Source organism: Pleurodeles waltl, chromosome 10, assembly GCF_031143425.1.
Source record: "Pleurodeles waltl isolate 20211129_DDA chromosome 10, aPleWal1.hap1.20221129, whole genome shotgun sequence".
Lineage (NCBI taxonomy): Eukaryota > Metazoa > Chordata > Amphibia > Caudata > Salamandridae > Pleurodeles > Pleurodeles waltl.
The window spans coordinates 614,267,034-614,285,078 of record NC_090449.1 but is presented as its reverse complement, the minus strand read 5'-3'; the positions used below and the strand labels follow the sequence as shown (position 1 = coordinate 614,285,078).

Below are 18,045 nucleotides of genomic sequence, written 5' to 3'. Positions count from 1 at the left end.
CCTTGGCTTGCTGGAACCTTGGCTAAAGGTTGTCCACCCTTCCTACACTGTTTTCTTTTCTTTTTCTTCTGGGGCCTACTTGCATTTACTGCAGAGGCAGGAACTCTAGAATCCTTGGGAGAGGACTGGCACTGGACCAGTTCCTCTCTTGGGCTCTGACTAACCTCTGGGTAGTCATTTCCAAGGAGACCATCAAGGGGGAGGTCTGTACTGACTACCACCCTTCTCCAGCTAAAAGTCCCACCCACTTCTATGGGCACAAAAGCCACAGGCCTATCAGTGACCCTGTCTGGGCTAACTCTTACTCTGGCAGTCTCACCTGGGATGTACTGGTTTGAGAACACCAACCTGTCATGCACAATAGTGTGACTGGCACAAGTGTCTCTCAGGGCAGTGGCTGGGATTCCATTCACCAGTAGGTGGTGGAAGTGTCTACTTCCCTCTGGAATCTCCAACTCACCTGTTGGGCCCTTTTTCCAGTTGAAGGCTATGAAGACCTCCTCATCTGAGGAGTCATCTCCAATGGCTACACTGGTCACCCCTGGGATTTTGCTAGGGGGTTTGTTTTTGGGACAAGAAGTGTCCTTGGTGTGGTGCCCTGTCTGTCTACAGTTATGGCACCATGCCTTAGTGGCATCCCAGTTCTTACCCTGGTACCCACCTTTGTTTTGGGTTGTGTCTCGGGGCCCACCGACCTGGTCTGGTTTTTGGGGGCCTACAGAGGACTCTTTTTCTTTGTTTCTAGTGTCACCTACTTTCTCCTGAGGAGGTTTTGTAACCCCTTTCTTTTGGTCACCCCCAGTGGAAGTTTTGGTTATCCTAGTCTTGACCCAGTGGTCTGCCTTCTTTCCCAATTCTTGGGGAGAAATTGGACCTAGGTCTACCAGATACTGATGCAACTTTTCATTGAAGCAGTTACTTAAAATGTGTTCTTTCATAAACAAATTATAAAGCCCAACATAGTCATGCACTTCATTTCCAGTTACCCAACCATCCAGTGTTTTCACTGAGTAGTCAACAAAATCAACCCAGGTCTGGCTCGAGGATTTTTGAGCCCCCCTGAACCTAATGCTGTACTCCTCAGTGGAGAATCCAAAGCCCTCAATCAGGGTACCCTTCATGAGGTCATAAGATTCTGCATCTTTTCCAGAGAGTGTGAGGAGTCTATCCCTACACTTTCCAGTGAACATTTCCCAAAGGAGAGCACCCCAGTGAGATTTGTTCACTTTTCTGGTTACACAAGCCCTCTCAAAAGCTGTGAACCATTTGGTGATGTCATCACCATCTTCATATTTAGTTACAATCCCTTTAGGGATTTTCAACATGTCAGGAGAATCTCTGACCCTAGTTATGTTGCTGCCACCATTGATGGGTCCTAGGCCCATCTCTTGTCTTTCCCTTTCTATGGCTAGGATCTGTCTTTCCAAAGCCAATCTTTTGGCCATCCTGGCTAACTGGATGTCCTCTTCGCTGGAGTTATCCTCAGTGATTTCAGAGAGGTTGGTCCCTCCTGTGAGGGAGCCAGCATCTCTGTCTATTATGCTTGGAGTCAGGGCTTGAGAGGCCCTGTCCTCCCTAGATAGGACTGGTAGGGGGGAATCACCCTCCAAGTCACTATCATCATCCTCTGAGTTGCCATCCTCAGAGGGGTTGGCCTTTTCAAACTCTGCCAAAAGCTCCTGGAGCTGTAGTTTGGAAGGTCTGGGGCCCATTGTTATTTTCTTTATTTTACAGAGTGACCTTAGCTCCCTCATCTTAAGATGGAGGTAAGGGGTAGTGTCGAGTTCCACCACATTCATCTCTGTACTAGACATTATGCTTCTAAAAGTTGGAATACTTTTTAAGAATCTAAAACTAGTTCTAGGTTCTAATTCAAACTTTCACAAACTTTTAAACTCTAAAAGAAATGCTAAACAGGATCTAACACAAGGCCCTATCAGGTCTTTTAAGAATTTAGAAAAATAGCTCAAATTGCAAAAATCAATTTCTAATGACAATTTTTGGAATTTGTCGTGTGGTCAGGTATTGGCTGAGTAGTCCAGCAAATGCAAAGTCTTGTACCCCACCGCTGTTCCACCAATGTAGGAAGTTGGCTCTATGCACTATTTCAAAGTAAGGAATAGTATGCACAGAGTCCAAGGGTTCCCCTTAGAGGTAAGATAGTGGCAAAAAGAGATAATACTAATGCTCTATTTTGTGGTAGTGTGGTCGAGCAGTAGGCTTATCAAAGGAGTAGTGTTAAGCATTTGTTGTACATACACACAGGCAATAAATGAGGAACACACACTCAGAGACAAATCCAGGCCAATAGGTTTTTGTTATAGAAAAATATTTGTTCTTAGTTTATTTTAAGAACCACAGGTTCAGATTCTACATGTAATATCTCATTTGAAAGGTATTGCAGGTAAGTACTTTAGGAAATTTGAATAATCACAATAGCATATATACTTTTTACATAAAACACATTTAGCTATTTCAAAAGTGTACACAGTGCAATTTTCAACAGTTCTTGGGGGAGGTAAAGTAATGTTAGTTCTTGCAGGTAAGTAAACCACCTACGGGGTTCAGATTGGGGTCCAAGGTAGCCCACCGTTGGGGGTTCAGAGCAACCCCAAAGTCACCACACCAGCAGCTCAGGGCCGGTCAGGTGCAGAGTTCAAAGTGGTGCGCAAAACACATAGGCTTCAATGGAGAAGGGGGTGCCCCGGTTCCAGTCTGCCAGCAGGTAAGTCCTCGCGTCTTCGGAGGGCAGACCAGGGGGGTTTTGTAGGGCACCGGGGGGGACACAAGTCAGCACAAAAAGTACACCCTCAGCAGCACGGGGCGGCCGGGTGCAGTGTGCAAACACACGTCGGGTTTTCAATAGGTTTCAATGAGAGACCAAGGGGTCTCTTCAGCGATGCAGGCAGGCAAGGGGGGGGCTCCTCGGGGTAGCCACCACCTGGGCAAGGGAGAGGGCCTCCTGGGGGGTCACTCCTGCACTGGAGTTCCGATCCTTCAGGTCCTGGGGGCTGCGGGTGCAGGGTCTTTTCCAGGCGTCGGGATTTTAGAGTCAGGCAGTCGCGGTCAGGGGGAGCCTCGGGATTCCCTCTGCAGGCGTCGCTGTGGGGACTCAGGGGGGACAACTTTGGTTACTCACAGTCTTGGAGTCGCCTGGGGGTCCTCCCTGTAGCGTTGTTTCTCCACCAGTCGAGTCGGGGTCGCCGGGTGCAGTGTTGCAAGTCTCACGCTTCTTTCGGGGATTGCAGGGGTCTTTAAATCTGCTCCTCTGGAAACAAAGTTGCAGTCTTTGTTGAACAGGGCCGCTGTCCTCGGGAGTTTCTTGGTCTTTTGGAAGCAGGGCAGTCCTCTGAGGATTCAGAGGTCGCTGGTCCTGGGGAAAGCGTCGCTGGAGCAGGTTTCTTCTGAAGGAGGGAGACAGGCCGGTAGGGCTGGGGCCAAAGCAGTTGGTGTCTTCTTCTTCTCTCCAGGGGTTTTTCAGCTCAGCAGTCCTCTTCTTCGTAAGTTGCAGGAATCTAAATTCTTAGGTTCAGGGAAGCCCTTAAATACTAAATTTAAGGGCGTGTTTAGGTCTGGGGGGGTTAGTAGCCAATGGCTACTAGCCCTGAGGGTGGGTACACCCTCTTTGTGCCTCCTCCCAAGGGGAGTGGGTCACATTCCTATCCCTATTGGGGGAATCCTCCTTCTACAAGATGGAGGATTTCTAAAAGTCAGAGTCACCTCAGCTCAGGACACCTTAGGGGCTGTCCTGACTGGCCAGTGACTCCTCCTTGTTTTTCTCATTATCTCTCCTGGACTTGCCGCCAAAAGTGGTGGCTGGGTCCAGGGGGCGGGCATCTCCACTAGCTGGAGTGCCCTGGGGCATTGTAACACGAAGCTTGAGCCTTTGAAGCTCACTGCTAGGTGTTACAGTTCCTGCAGGGGGAGGTGTGAAGCACCTCCACCCAGAGCAGGCTTTGTTTCTGTCCTCAGAGAGCACAAAGGCTCTCACCGCATGGGGTCAGAAACTCGTCTCTCAGCAGCAGGCTGGCACAGACCAGTCAGTCCTACACTGAACAATTGGGTAAAATACAGGGGGCATCTCTAAGATGCCCTCTGTGTGCATTTTTTAATAAATCCAACACTGGCATCAGTGTGGGTTTATTATTCTGAGAAGTTTGATACTAAACTTCCCAGTATTCAGTGTAGCCATTATGGAGCTGTGGAGTTCGTTTTTGACAGACTCCCAGACCATATATTCTTATGGCTACCCTGCACTTACAATGTCTAAGGTTTTGCTTAGACACTGTAGGGGCATAGTGCTCATGCACATATGCCCTCACCTGTGGTATAGTGCACCCTGCCTTAGGGCTGTAAGGCCTGCTAGAGGGGTGACTTACCTATGCCACAGGCAGTGTGAGGTTGGCATGGCACCCTGAGGGGAGTGCCATGTCGACTTAGTCATTTTCTCCCCATCAGCACACACAAGCTGGCAAGCAGTGTGTTTGTGCTGAGTGAGGGGTCCCTAGGGGGCATAAGTCATGCTGCAGCCCTTAGAGACCTTCCCTGGCATCAGGGCCCTTGGTACCAGGGGTACCAGTTACAAGGGACTTACCTGGGTGCCAGGGTTGTGCCAATGGTGGAGACAATGGTACATTTTAGGTGAAAGAACACTGGTGCTGGGGCCTGGTTAGCAGGGTCCCAGCACACTTCTCAGTCAAGTCTGCATCAGTATCAGGCAAAAAGTGGGGGGGTATCTGCAACAGGGAGCCATTTCTTTACATTTACTCTGTGTGTAACCTGTAGGAAGCTTGGGGACTGCGAGCATCTCTGTCAGAAATGAGCAGCAGAAGCAGTACAAGGATGTAAAAACTACTGAGAACAGCAGTTTGGGGTGGGATAGAACCCACCCGTCTCTCCTGGGACGATTATTGATTTCAATAAAATCATTCCATCCTCCTAAAGCTGATTATTCTCAATCTCTTGTAGTTCCCCCCCCCCCCTCCCACACACATTTTGGGTATGCTGACTATTCAATCCGTATCATTGCTGTTTCCCTGAATGTGAGCCTTCCGTTGATGAGCTCAGGTAATATCACCAACGAAATGTTGGTTTTGAGGAAAAAGAGCAGCATCCCCTGGAGTGGGAGAGGGTTCCAAAAGGGGCGCCTGAAGAGTTAGAAGTGCAAGTGTAGTACAGAAGGATTAAAGACCATCTGAATAACCTGAGAAGAATCCTTCATAAAGAGCGGCCCCTTCGGTGATTTATGCTTGACAAGTTATTTAGGGCTTCTCCCAGACAAAGCCCCAGACTTATGGAACCTCCTTTCACTTTTTGAGCAATTAATCTCCCCTCTTCATTATAGAGCGCTGGGATGTGAGGGGTTACCTAAATTGGTTCGTAGTTTGTGTGGCCTGCCTGGATACATAATACTGTAGACAACTGAAGACGAGAGTCATCCATACAAGCGCCTGGAGGAAATCAATGGTAAAACGGCAGATGTGACCAAATGGGAATGTTGAAGGATGTTTAAGAGAAAATTAGATGAGGGCTCGCATAATTCCATGGGGACCTGCACGTAATAAAAGAAAGTTACACCTTTGTCACATATAGGAGATAGCTAGAAACATATAGTTTATAGACACATAAAACCTTTAGCTTTATGAGAGATCTATCATTTGTAAGATTGTCGTGTGATTGTGAAACCTCGAAGGTTACATCAAAGGAGTAACTTGGTATTTATAAATAATTTTGGCAGAATACTGTGACTAGTGCGTATTCAGTTGCCTGTCTGAAAGTCAAACAAATAGAAGGTTGGACCCCAAAGCCTAACTGTCAATAATTATTTGTGATACCAGCACTATGCATTTTATGGTTTAGTCATGACGTCTTTGCCCATTAGATTTCAAGATAAACAAATATGATGCTTGAAGTAGAATGTGTTTAGGTTTTGGCAAAGTGGAAAGAGACTCTGTGTTAGTATCAAACTATTTTAAGGTATTTTTCACCCTAAAAAATATATTACAGCAGCACTTCTAGCATAGTTAACACCGCAGAGATTCCAAAGGAGTCAGCTTGAATTATCTTCAGCCTATTGCTGAGAGAGTTAAACCCTATATTATTTTTATACCTGCAGCGTCAAAGAGTGCTATAACATTCGAGGGTTTTAGTTGTAGATCAAGAAGAGCACATGTTACATATACAGCACTACAGCAGTTTTATGATAATCTTTAGCAGTACCAAGATGAAAACCTATGTAGACAGTGATGTGATAGATGTTTAGTTTCTTCTGTGCTGAACTATCAACCTCGCTTTGGAATTATTAAGAGTTACGCAAATGCATTTTTAAGCTTATATTTTTAAGTTTATATTTTTTGTAGTTTAATTAAGTTCACTTAATTCTTGTTCTTGCAGGGTGGAAATGTATTGTCGGGATTTAACTGCAAAATTTGATGATGTTTGGATAGTTTCTGGACCACTAACACTGCCTGAAACGGGGGACGATGGGAAAAGAAAAGTTATTTATCCGGTAAGAAGTTTAATTTTCAAATGTGCACATTTTGATGCAATGTTTTGATACAACATATCATTTAAACCTCTGTCTCTAAACGCAAAGGGAAGGTTTAGTTTGGGGCGTGCAATACATAATTAGTGATATTTTTACGGGTATAAACATATTGTTAAGTAAATATGAAATCTTTGTTGAGAAAATATTAAATATTTTTAATCATGGCCCTGAATATGTTTTTTTATGTTTCTATGGTGTTCTCAGTGCTGATGCAAAACCGGCCATGTTCTGGGTCTTTGTGGGCAAACATGCCTACTTAATCTTGTTTATATTTTATGATGTATAGGGGAGAGCATTAGTATTTATTAGTATTCTGCAACGAACATGTTGGCGGCACCGATTTTATAAGAACTGAAAGTAGCCAGCATTCAATAGAATGGAAACATTAAACGTCATCTTAGATATGAGTTGGTGGAAAATTGTGTTTTTTGGCGGAAACACTACACAATAATTATACCAAATTTATAAATCAAACATTGTAGCACTGGATTGTTGCTCATTTCGGCAAGTGTTTTAAAAACTTAACTAACTTTGCAAACTTTATGAAGTTGGGAAATACTCGAAAAACTTAAAATGGTTATAATGTTGATATTGTGAGATAAAAAACAGCAGTTCCTGTTTCTAGCAATAGGAAAAGTCCTTCTGCCTGGAAAATTCACAGCAAGGGAGGTTGTGTGGAGTCCTCAAAGTTTGTCAATTAGCAAAGGAACAAGGCTCTGGAATCAAGGCAACTAAACCTGTAGAATTTAAATTTCATGCATCTATATCTCTTACGTAGAGGTGGTAAGCTCACTTAAAGTTGATAAATTTGTTTTTATGTGTGGTTTAATACCAAAATTCTGCTGTGTCTAAATCTGTAAATAACACTTGATACAATTGTGATAGTATTCAGTTTGCTGACATTGGAAGGATGAAAGCCTGAGTGGACCTACCTTGGATTTGAACATGCAGTCCTTTGATCACATATACTGCTGTTGTTATTTTGAAAAGAATATATTAAGATTGATGATTGTTTGCTTTCAAAATAAAATGTACACAAACATGTTTGCAATTTGAAAGGAAAATCAGATAGTTCTGCTAAACTATTATGCTTTTAAAATACAAATTTAAAATAGTTTCTCTAGAGCATCAGTTAACTGCAGCAGGTGAAGTTTTTTCCTGGACAGTGGAAATGTATTAGAAGGGAGAAGAGTTGGACAGTAAAGTGAGGACCAAAGAGACACTACTTCTCTAGAAATTAGATTAGGTGCTTACTATAGTACGGCCATTTAATAGGTGGTTGGGATGAAGGGAACTGAGTGTTTGGGGTGAGAAAGGGTCCTTAGATGAGACCAACCTTCTCTGTCTCTTTCCTGATCAATACCTTTGTGGTTGTCCATAGCCAGATGCAGATAGTTCACATCTCTTTAGGTCTCTGTTATTGATTCTCCAGGCTGGAGACTACAGTGCTGTGAGGGGGCATCACCCCCCAGAAAAGCTGTCTACAGAGCTTCATAGAGAAGTACTTGAAAAGGAAGCCACCCCGAACCTGGTATCCTGCATGCTCCTCTTGTTTTGATCCTTTTAAAATCATTCACATCTCCTCACAAGACAAAAGGGAAATATTTCCTCCAAAAAACCTTCTGTGAATGGGTAGCCTGTCTCACTACACATTGGTATATATAAATACACTTTAAGTAAAAAAAAACGATATGTTTAAAGTATGCCTAGTTGTGAAACCTCTACTTCACCAGAAGTAAAGTTTGAACATGCCTGGATAGTAAAAGTAACAACTTGAAACAAGACTAGCTTTGCGTGACACAAAATAGTGATGAATTGAGTTACCGAAGTAATTTTAGCCATTGGTAATTACTCTGAGTTGGCATTGTCCTGCCTGCCTAAAGTCTCTATTAGCCCTCAATGAGGTCCTTAACAGTGACCTGGTAGCCTGCTGAAAGGTGTGAATTGCTTTTAGGAAAATCTGTAGCTTCCGACTATTATGAGAACCACACTTACAAAGAGGCCAAGGTTTGAAAATAATAGATGGAGGGGAACCTTTCCTGCTCCTAACACAAGACAATAGGTCTGCCTTCAATATTCTAAAGCATGCAAACAGACACGAACAAATGTTGTTTATGTCCATTGACACAGACCTATTTGCTCTTCCAGTGCTTCTTTTCTCCTCTCTTCATTCCTCTTTCTATACTTCTTCCTCCTTCTCTCTCAACTGAATGAATGAATGAATGAAATGAAAACATTTTATAGCATAATTACTTAAAATCGTTGTAAGTACACACACATACGGACACGTAACATAAAACATTTCTCTGATTAAAAGTACAAGAGAAATGCGTGAAAGCTAGCCAATGCATCTGTGTTTCATATCTTACGGCTGCATCCCGTCAAGATGCAAAATATAAACAAAGACTGCTAAAAAGTCCACCTCGTACATTCAGATAGTCCTAATGTGTAAAGGGCTTGTGATTTATGATTTGGCGTAGCGGCACGGAACGCATCCCACCACTTTGGATGCAGGCACGGTATTAACACCCACCCCGTGCCTTTGCACAGCAGGTAGACATGGCATAAAATGTTTGCGTGTTGTATGATTTGTCTTAACTATCTCTGCACCCTCCAGCCACTTCAATGAAAATAGTAATATTCAAAGTATTCCTTGCGAGCTGTTTAGAGATGTTCTAAACAAACGAATACAACCATGCACAGTTTTTTTTTCTGCAAGTGTTCAGAGGATGGTTTATCTCTTCCTTGGTTCCTTGATGTCCCACATTTCCAGTTGTGGCCTGCTGTATGATAACACAAAGTTCAGGCCACTTGCATGTACTTTCTGGCTGTGAACAAGTGTTCTATATTAGCTGTCATGCACCTGCTGGCTGGTTTCTTCTTCCTCTTTCAAATCGCTTGTTCCGTTTTCACTATTTTAATGCTTGCTGTCAGAGCCTGTTGCCTTATTCAGCTCAGTTTGAACCGCTCTCATTTATCTTTCAAATTAGGCCAGCTCTGATGGCACTGTGCAGGCCAGGGACCTAGGGACTGCCTCTGCACATGTCCTAATTCTATGCAATAGGAACATTGGCCTTAGAAGCACCCAACGTTGTTGGAGTAAAGCGGGGCAGCATCATATGAGATGTAGCAGGGATTCCACTCTAAGACGAAGCTAGGCCTGGTAGCCCTCCATTTTCTTTGTATTGGGCCATATCATCTTTCCTCAATAGCTGAGAGATTGGTTTATTTAGAGCTTTCTTTATTGACACATAGTTTACTTCCTCCAGTGACCAGTTTGCTGTTGCTGGATTCAATTTTGACACAGCAACTTTCTTGAGGCTGTTCCAGGGGTTTGGCCCCCCTTCAAATATTGCATTGAGTAATTCCTTTAATGATCTTGTACGAGCTTTAAGAATCTGATAATAATATTTATTCACTTGAGTGCTCACACGTTCGTACTTTTGCTGGACCAATCCAAACTCAAGCTGGATCAAGCAGTTGTATGTGTATTTTGGTAACCTGAAGACACATTTGTAGCCCTGGCTCTGGGCTTTTTCCAGTGTCGTCTCCATTTGCCCTGGAAAGCTTGCTGGGCGTACCCTGTGACCACTAGCAATTTGTATTTTATAGCTCTATTGATCGGTACTGTTGTTGGGCTACATAATTCCCCCCGTAATTTACACAGCACATATGGTTGCTTGTGTTTTGACCTTCATCTTAGACTGGTGTACTATTGTCTTCTCAGTATCGCTTAGCCCTGCCCCCAGGTAATTATAAGTTCTTGCTGTTCCATGGTCTGAGTGTCCAGCCTCCACCTGAGGAGGGCATTTTGTGCGTCTTGTCAAAGAACACCTCTTTGGTCTTGCTTCCTTTGGCTACTAGCTCATTAGTCTCATTATATGTGTCCAGGATATCAAGTCCCATTTGTAGGCCAACTCTGGTGGGGTCAAAAAATCACCAGGTCATCTGCGCACTGTATTATATGCAATCTATGACCCCCAATTTTGGGGGTAACCAAGGTAGTTCCTTGAAGTGCCTTGCCTAAGTCAGCTGTGTGTGCAGATTTAAAGAACGTTGGGGCAAGGACGCAGCCCTGTTTTAAGCCTCCATCAGTGTACAGCGTTTGGGAGTCTATATCCCCAGCTAGTTTTATTCTCACCTAGGTCTTACTGTATAACGAGATGATGGCCTTCAGGAGGTTGTCTTCGATCTTCCACATTTTCAATTGTTTCCATAGATTGTTTCTGGACACACCATCAAACGCCACCAAATAGTCCACAAAGCAGGCGAACACCGGCAGGTTTTTCTTGGTATTTGCTTGCTGTGCTAGGTAGGATAGTACTACTATATTGTGAATAGTTAAACCCCCTTTGCAGAACCCAGTTTGATAGAGGGCTAGAATGTTGTTGTTCTTTATCCAGTCATTAGCTAATTTAGTAAAGTACTGTCATATGATTTCCCTTCTATATGCAATAGTGTGGTTAGCCTGTAGTTCTTTGGATCCATTGTGTTGCTATTCCTGTATATTAGCTGCAGCAAGGAGCCTTGCCAAGAGTCCAGAACATCTGCTTGAATCATCCATTCTGTGTACAAAATAGATAATATCTCTGCCAGATCTTCTTTGAACATGCCACCAGGGAGGCCATTGGGCCCTGGTGTCCCATCCCTTATCTTTTTTATAATTTTAGTGACAGCCTGCTGTTCCTGCACCCTGCATCCTCCTTTCTTTGGGTACCCCGCACTAGGTGTTAGGCTGTCGACCAGTGAGGTCTCCCTTGGCGAGAACCACCTGGCTGGGTTAGTTGTGTATATTCTCACTACATGAGCTAGCCAAACTTCCACAGTCACTGAATTGCACCTATCTATTTATTCATTCTCCAATTTGGCTACTTATTCCCAGAATTGCTTCTGTCTTTGCACAGCTCATATACTTTGATCAATTCCTTCTCGTTATGCCTTTGTTTTAATTTCCAACTGAGGAGTTTCATGATCTTGGTTGCTTGCTTTTAGGCCTTGTCTTGTGTCCTGATGTTTGGTGGATCCCTTTCGCATGCCTTAAGATGCGGGTGCTGTCCCTAAGGCTTGTATTATATGTTAGACTACTCCCGGACTTGTTTGTAGGTGTCCGAGCACCCCTTAGAAGGGCAGTGTGCAAGTCTGCCATCCAGGTGCCCCAGTTCTAAATGGGGGCGATGGGATTCTCTTTTTCTCCCACTTCCCTGCTCCTATATCAATTTCTGCTGAATTGACATTTAATCCTCCTTAATAGTCTATGGTCCTCTACCTCCTAGTGTGACTAATGGCCTCTGTTTGCTCTTGATGCTCGCTATGAAGTTTGAATTTTACTATGACCATGGCCGATACATCTGGAAATCTGACATCCATTGTTTGATGTTATTACTTAAAAATGTGTAATCAATGGTAATACAGTTATTAAAGGAGGGGACACTTGGTGCCTTAAGATGTAATTTGTTGTCCGAGGCCTCTGCCGAAACGAGATTGTAAGCATGAAGGAAGCTGTTAATGCTCTTTCTGCAGGTGTACTACTCCTATTATTGGCCACCTGAATTCCCAGATAATGGAGATTGAAGGTACTCGCACAATACTTCTTCTAGAGCAAAGATTGCCTTTTTAGTTGTCTCTAGCTTTGAAGCTCCATGCCCGTTGAGGTAGGCATTAATGATTAGCAGATCCTTCCCTCTTTCACCATCGTGGATGCCCTCTACTAAAATGCTCTGAAGCACATCTGAGATTATCCTTTGTTCTTTAATGATCACTTCTCGAGACTGATTCACGTGTATTGAAAGACCACTGAAGGCTTGTCATAGGAGTGTACTTTGCTTGCTGGTATATGCAGACCAGAAACATCTTCTAGGTGTACGACATTAATTGACCAAGTTTCTTGTAGGCAGAGTATGTCCCCCTCCTGCAACTCCTTCATGGCTGATTCACTGTTTAGGACACTTGCAATGTTCCAAGACATGAATTTAAAGCTGATCTATTTTGCTCTGGGATATACTACTTCACCTTTAATTACTTGTTTTTTTTGTGCCAGCCTCTCACTCTCTGGGGGTCCAGTGCCCGTCCTTTGTTCTAGAGATGATGATTGTTTCTGCCCCCACAAGGTGGATACTATGTGGTCCTGGCCCTCGCATCTCCTTCTGCTGTATTGCATTCTGTAATTCTTTTCTTGATTGGACCCTTACTTGGTTTGTATTCTATACTGAGGTTCTGAAAGAAGGTGGTTAGTTGTACGGGTGGAGCCCCCCGTAACAGGCATTGTGTGGGTTTGATATTGCTATGCGTGCCCCTTTGGCTACCTGATGGACAATAGAGCACATGGGACTATGGTGGTCATTCTGACCTCGGCGGTAAAAGGCGCCTACCGCCGGTCAGAAATCCTCCATAATTCCGCCGTGGTCGCGGTAACCCGCCACGGTCATTCTGACCCGCAGCAGCCAAACCTCCGAAAATCCGACAGCCACAACAGACCGCCAGACCAGCGGTCGGCGGAAAAGTGGAGGTGACCAAACCTCCACCGTCACGCCAACAGAAATACGCCCATGCCATTCTGACCCACGAATCCACGCGGCGGTCTTTCAAACGCGGTTTTCCATTGGCGGTACACACCGCCGCGGTCAGAATAGACACAAACGAACAAAACTCAGCCACATTGGACGATTTGAATTCCACACACCTGATACACATACACACACCACTCCCACACACACAATACAATATAAAACACACACCCACATCACCCACAAACCCCTACGACCAAAAATTCAGAAAGAAGCACTGAGAGACACATCAGCGATCACAGAATACCATCACACAGAGGCACACTACACCATCACCCACACAATATCCACACACAAAACAACACACACCACCACACTCAACACACTTAACTACACATACTCCACCCCACACATCATACACACCACTCCATGGCACCCCAAAGACACCCCCGCTTCTCAGACGAAGAACTCAGGGTCATGGTGGAGGAAATCGTTCGGGTAGAGCCCCAGCTCTTCGGCACACAGGCCCAATACACCAGCATTGCCCGGAGGACGGAGCTATGGCAGAGGATTGTCGACAGGGTCAACGCTGTGGGACAGCACCCCAGAAATCGGGAAGACATCAGGAAGCGATGGAACGACCTACGGGGGAAGGTGCGTTCCATGGTATCCAGGCACAACATCGCCGTGCAGAAGACTGGCGGAGGACCTCCACCTCAACCCCCACAATTTACAACATGGGAGGAGGAAGTCTTGAACATCCTGCATCCTGACGGCCTGGCAGGAGTCGGCGGAGGAATGGATACTGGTAAGTTGAAGCTTCACTACTGCTTCCCCCCACCTGCATGCCAAATCATACCCCAACCCTCACCCCCATCCTCGAACCACACCCTCACCCCCACCCCCATCCTCACCCCCACCCTCACCCCCACCACCATCCTCACCCCCACCACCATCCTCACCCCCACCCCCAGCACACCTATTCCCTGCCAATGTCTCACCATCACAACCCACACATCCCAAAACCTAGGCCTGCATGCGTCCACTAAGCATGGACACCCATCACCAAAGCATGCCCAATGCATATACACATCCCCCCCACAAGCCACCCTCACCAAAGCCCCCACACACGAATGCCAGCACTTGGGGACACGGGAACCCACAGATACACCCATATGCCACACATTGAAACTATAACCATACCTCTATACCCCTGCGGGATCCGACCGTCAACACACCGCCACGGAGGGCCCAGAATTCTCCCCACCCCCCACCCAAGAGGCCGTCAGCGATGACAGCAGCTCTGTCGACCTGGACACTGATGACCAGCCCGGACCATCGGGGACCTCTGGACAGTCGGTTCCCCTCACACAGGCACAGGCCACTACAGACCCAAACCCCTCTGGGAACACCAGCACAGCTCCCACCCAGCGGGCCCATGCCTCTGTCTCCAGGGCGCGTCAATCTGCGGTGTGTCTACCACTACAGGGCACCCAGGATAACCCACCACCCCAACAACAACAGGGACCTGGGGGCAGTGGTAGTGGGCACACCGGCCAGGGGGCAGAGGCCCAGGGAAACAGGGCAACTCGGAGGGCAGCTGTGCGACAGGGGGGGGACGGGCCCAGGGAACCCACTCTCCACGAGGCCCTCACCACCATCATGGGAGCATACAACCGCTCCCAGGAGACGATGGCGACGGTACTGGCCCGGTTCCAGGAGATCCAGGTACTGCAGGAGGAACACTATCAGGGGTACAGGGAGGACATCAGAGCCCTCACCTCCACCCTGGTTACCATGGTAGGGCTGCTGCAGGACCTCATCAACACCAGGACGGACACTCAACAACAACAAAGGGCCCCTGCCACTAGCCTGGACCAAGAACAGCCAACCACCTCCGCCGGCGCTAGTGGACAGGAGGCCCCCGCACAACAGCAGCCCACCAGACCCCCACCTCCTGCAGGAGAAGAACCACCCCGCAAGAGGGCCCTGAGATCTCGCAAGAAGACAGAGTAGGATGTCAAGACCCCCGCCAGCAAAGGATACCACCTGATGTCATCCCACTGTCCCACATTGTCACCCTGTCCCTCCTTGAACTGCCCATGCTCCATCTCTCCACAGGCCTCTGGACAATGCACCTGTGTGACTGTTACTCTGGACTCTGCCATGGACATTCCTTCACCATAGCCCCCACCCACTTGAAACCACCCATCCCATTTTGAGCACTGAAATAAACACCTATTTTGCACAAAACTATCTGGAGTCTGGCTGTGATTTCAAAATATTGTAATTGACATGACAGTGCAAATATGTCCTTGTACATAGTGAAGTCAACAAACAGCTGCTACAAAGCTGTAAGCCATGGGGAAACGAAGCACAGGACTCGTAGTGGGGACCCCAGATCTGAAATAGGGAGGGAAAAGCCACAACTCAGTCATCATACACTGGGGCAAATAGACAGGCAGCAGAGATGCAGGAGAGTAGTTCACATTTACTAAATTATGTTTGAATTGTTACCTGTGTCCTATTGGAAGTACTGTTCAATGATTCTGTCCCTGTTGTCTGTTTCAGCCCCGTCGTCTTCCTCCTCGTCACTCTCCACAGGTTCCACAGCTGCCACAACACCACCGTCTCGACCATCCTCCTGCAGGAAAGGCACCTGGCGGCGCAAAGCCAGGTTGTGAAGCATGCAGCAGGCCACGATGATGTGACACACCTTCTTAGGTGAGTACATTAGGGATCCACCTGTCATATGCAGGCACCGAAACCTGGCCTTAAGGAGGCCAAAGGTGCGTTCGATCACCCTCCTAGTACGCCCATGGGCCTCATTGTACCGTTCCTCTGCCCTGGTCTGGGGATTCCTTACTGGGGTCAGTAGCCACGACAGGTTGGGGTACCCAGAGTCCCCCAATAGCCATACACGGTGTCTCTCTAGCTGTTCCATCACATAAGGGATGCTGCTATTCCTCAGGATGTAGGCGTCATGCACTGACCCTGGGAATTTGGCATTTACATGCGAGATGTACTGGTCAGCCAAACACACCACCTGGATGTTCATGGAATGGTAACTTTTTCTGTTCCTGTACACCTGCTCCCTGTCTCTTGGGGGAACCAAAGCCACATGGGTCCCATCAATGGCACCAATGACGTTGGGAATATGTCCAAGGGCGTAGAAATCACCCTTCACTGTAGCCAATTCGCCCACCTCAGGGAAAATGATGTAGCTCCTCACGTATTTCATCAGGGCAGACAACACTCTGGATAACACCTTCGAAAACATGGGCTGAGACATCCCAGAAGCAATTCCCACTGTTGTCTGAAATGACCCACTTGCCAAGAAATGGAGTACTGACAGGACCTGCACCAGAGGGGGAATCCCTGTGGGTTGGCGGATGGGGGACATCAGGTCGGGCTCCAGCTGGGCACACAGTTCATGTATAGTGGCACGGTCAAGCCGGTAGGTCAGGATAATGTGGCGTTCTTCCATTGTCGACAGGTCCACCAGCGGTCGGTACACGCGAGGATTCATCCGTCTCCTTGCCAAACCCAGCGGACGGTGCCTAGGAAGGACAACATGGAGCACACAGTCAAGCAACCCACAGGTACGTACTCACAGCTTGCACAGTAAACGATTCTCTATGCAGTGAATGGCGTGTCTGAGTGGCTATGCAAGGCCTAGGCCTGTGTGACGCAGTTGAAATTGAGCCATGTGGACCCTCGAAATGGCGGCTGCCTGACCTGTGAAGTGTGACAATGGGATGTGAGGTCAATGCGCTGGCGTGGCACACCGCGGCGGTCGGCGGTCGAAGACCGCGGCGCGAAGCCGCATTGGTTAACATTGAAGCCTATGGGTTTCAGGAGCCAATGGCGAAGGGCGCCGGCGGTGGCGGTACGCACCGCCGCGGTACGCACCGCTGCGGACGTGACCGCCATTTTCTATCTACTTATCCACTTGCGACTTGAACTTTCACAGGAGAGGACCTATACTGTAAGTGTTGCTGTGACCTCAGTCTGGAAGGGACAATGGCTGCTGCGACTGGGGAAAGGGCCCCTGCCTTCACTGGAGAGGAGTTGGAGAAACTTGTGGATGGGGTCCTCCCCCAGTATGCGCTACTCTACGGTCCTCCAGACCAACAAGTGAGTTTAATTCAATATGGATTTGGGGCCACTGGCTGGCTTGGGGGCCTGGCGGGGATGGGGGGCATGTTGGGGCTGGCGGGGGGCCTGGCGGGGGGCCTGGCGGGGATGGGGGCCATGTTGGGCCTGGCGGGGGGCCTGGCGGGGATGGGGGGCATGTTGGGCCTGGCAGGGGCCTGGAGGGGGGCCTGGCGGGGATGGGGGGCATGTTGGGCCTGGCGGGGGGCATGGCGGGGATGGGGGGCATGTTGGGCCTGGCGGGGGCATGGCGGGGGGCCTGGCGGGGATGGGGGGCATGTTGGGGCTGGCGGGGGCATGGCGGGGGGCCTGGCGGGGATGGGGGGCATGTTGGGCCTGGCGGGGGGCATGGCGGGGATGGGGGGCATGTTGGGCCTGGCGGGGGGCATGGCGGGGGGCCTGGCGGGGATGGGGGGCATGTTGGGGCTGGCGGGGGGCATGGCGGGGGGCCTGGCGGGGATGGGGGGCATGTTGGGGCTGGCGGGGGGCCTGGCGGGGATGGGGGGCATGTTGGGCCTGGCGGGGGGCATGGCGGGGGGCCTGGCGGGGATGGGGGGCATGTTGGGCCTGGCGGGGGGCATGGCGGGGGGCCTGGCGGGGATGGGGGGCATGTTGGGCCTGGCGGGGGGCCTGGAGGGGGGCCTGGCGTGGATGGGGGGCGTTGGGCCACTGGCAACGAAAATGCAGACAAACTTGAACGTGGTATTTCTCCCTCCCTGTACGTGTCACATAGGTCCGCGCCCATGAGAAGATCGGGATTTGGCGTGCCATCGCCAAGGAAGTCCGGACCCTGGGGGTCCACCATCGACGGGGCACCCACTGCCGCAAGAGGTGGGAGGA

General features: G+C 48.1%; 1 protein-coding gene across 1 annotated transcript in view; it reads left to right on the top strand.

Moving 5' to 3' along the window:
• The window catches only part of EXOG (exo/endonuclease G), a 74,361-nt gene that overhangs the window by 24,471 nt on the left and 31,845 nt on the right, over positions 1–18,045 (top strand). The window contains exon 5 of the mRNA XM_069211086.1: positions 6,394–6,508. Within this exon, the coding sequence (XP_069067187.1) occupies positions 6,394–6,508 (115 nt within the window). The remainder of the gene's footprint in view (positions 1–6,393; positions 6,509–18,045) is intronic.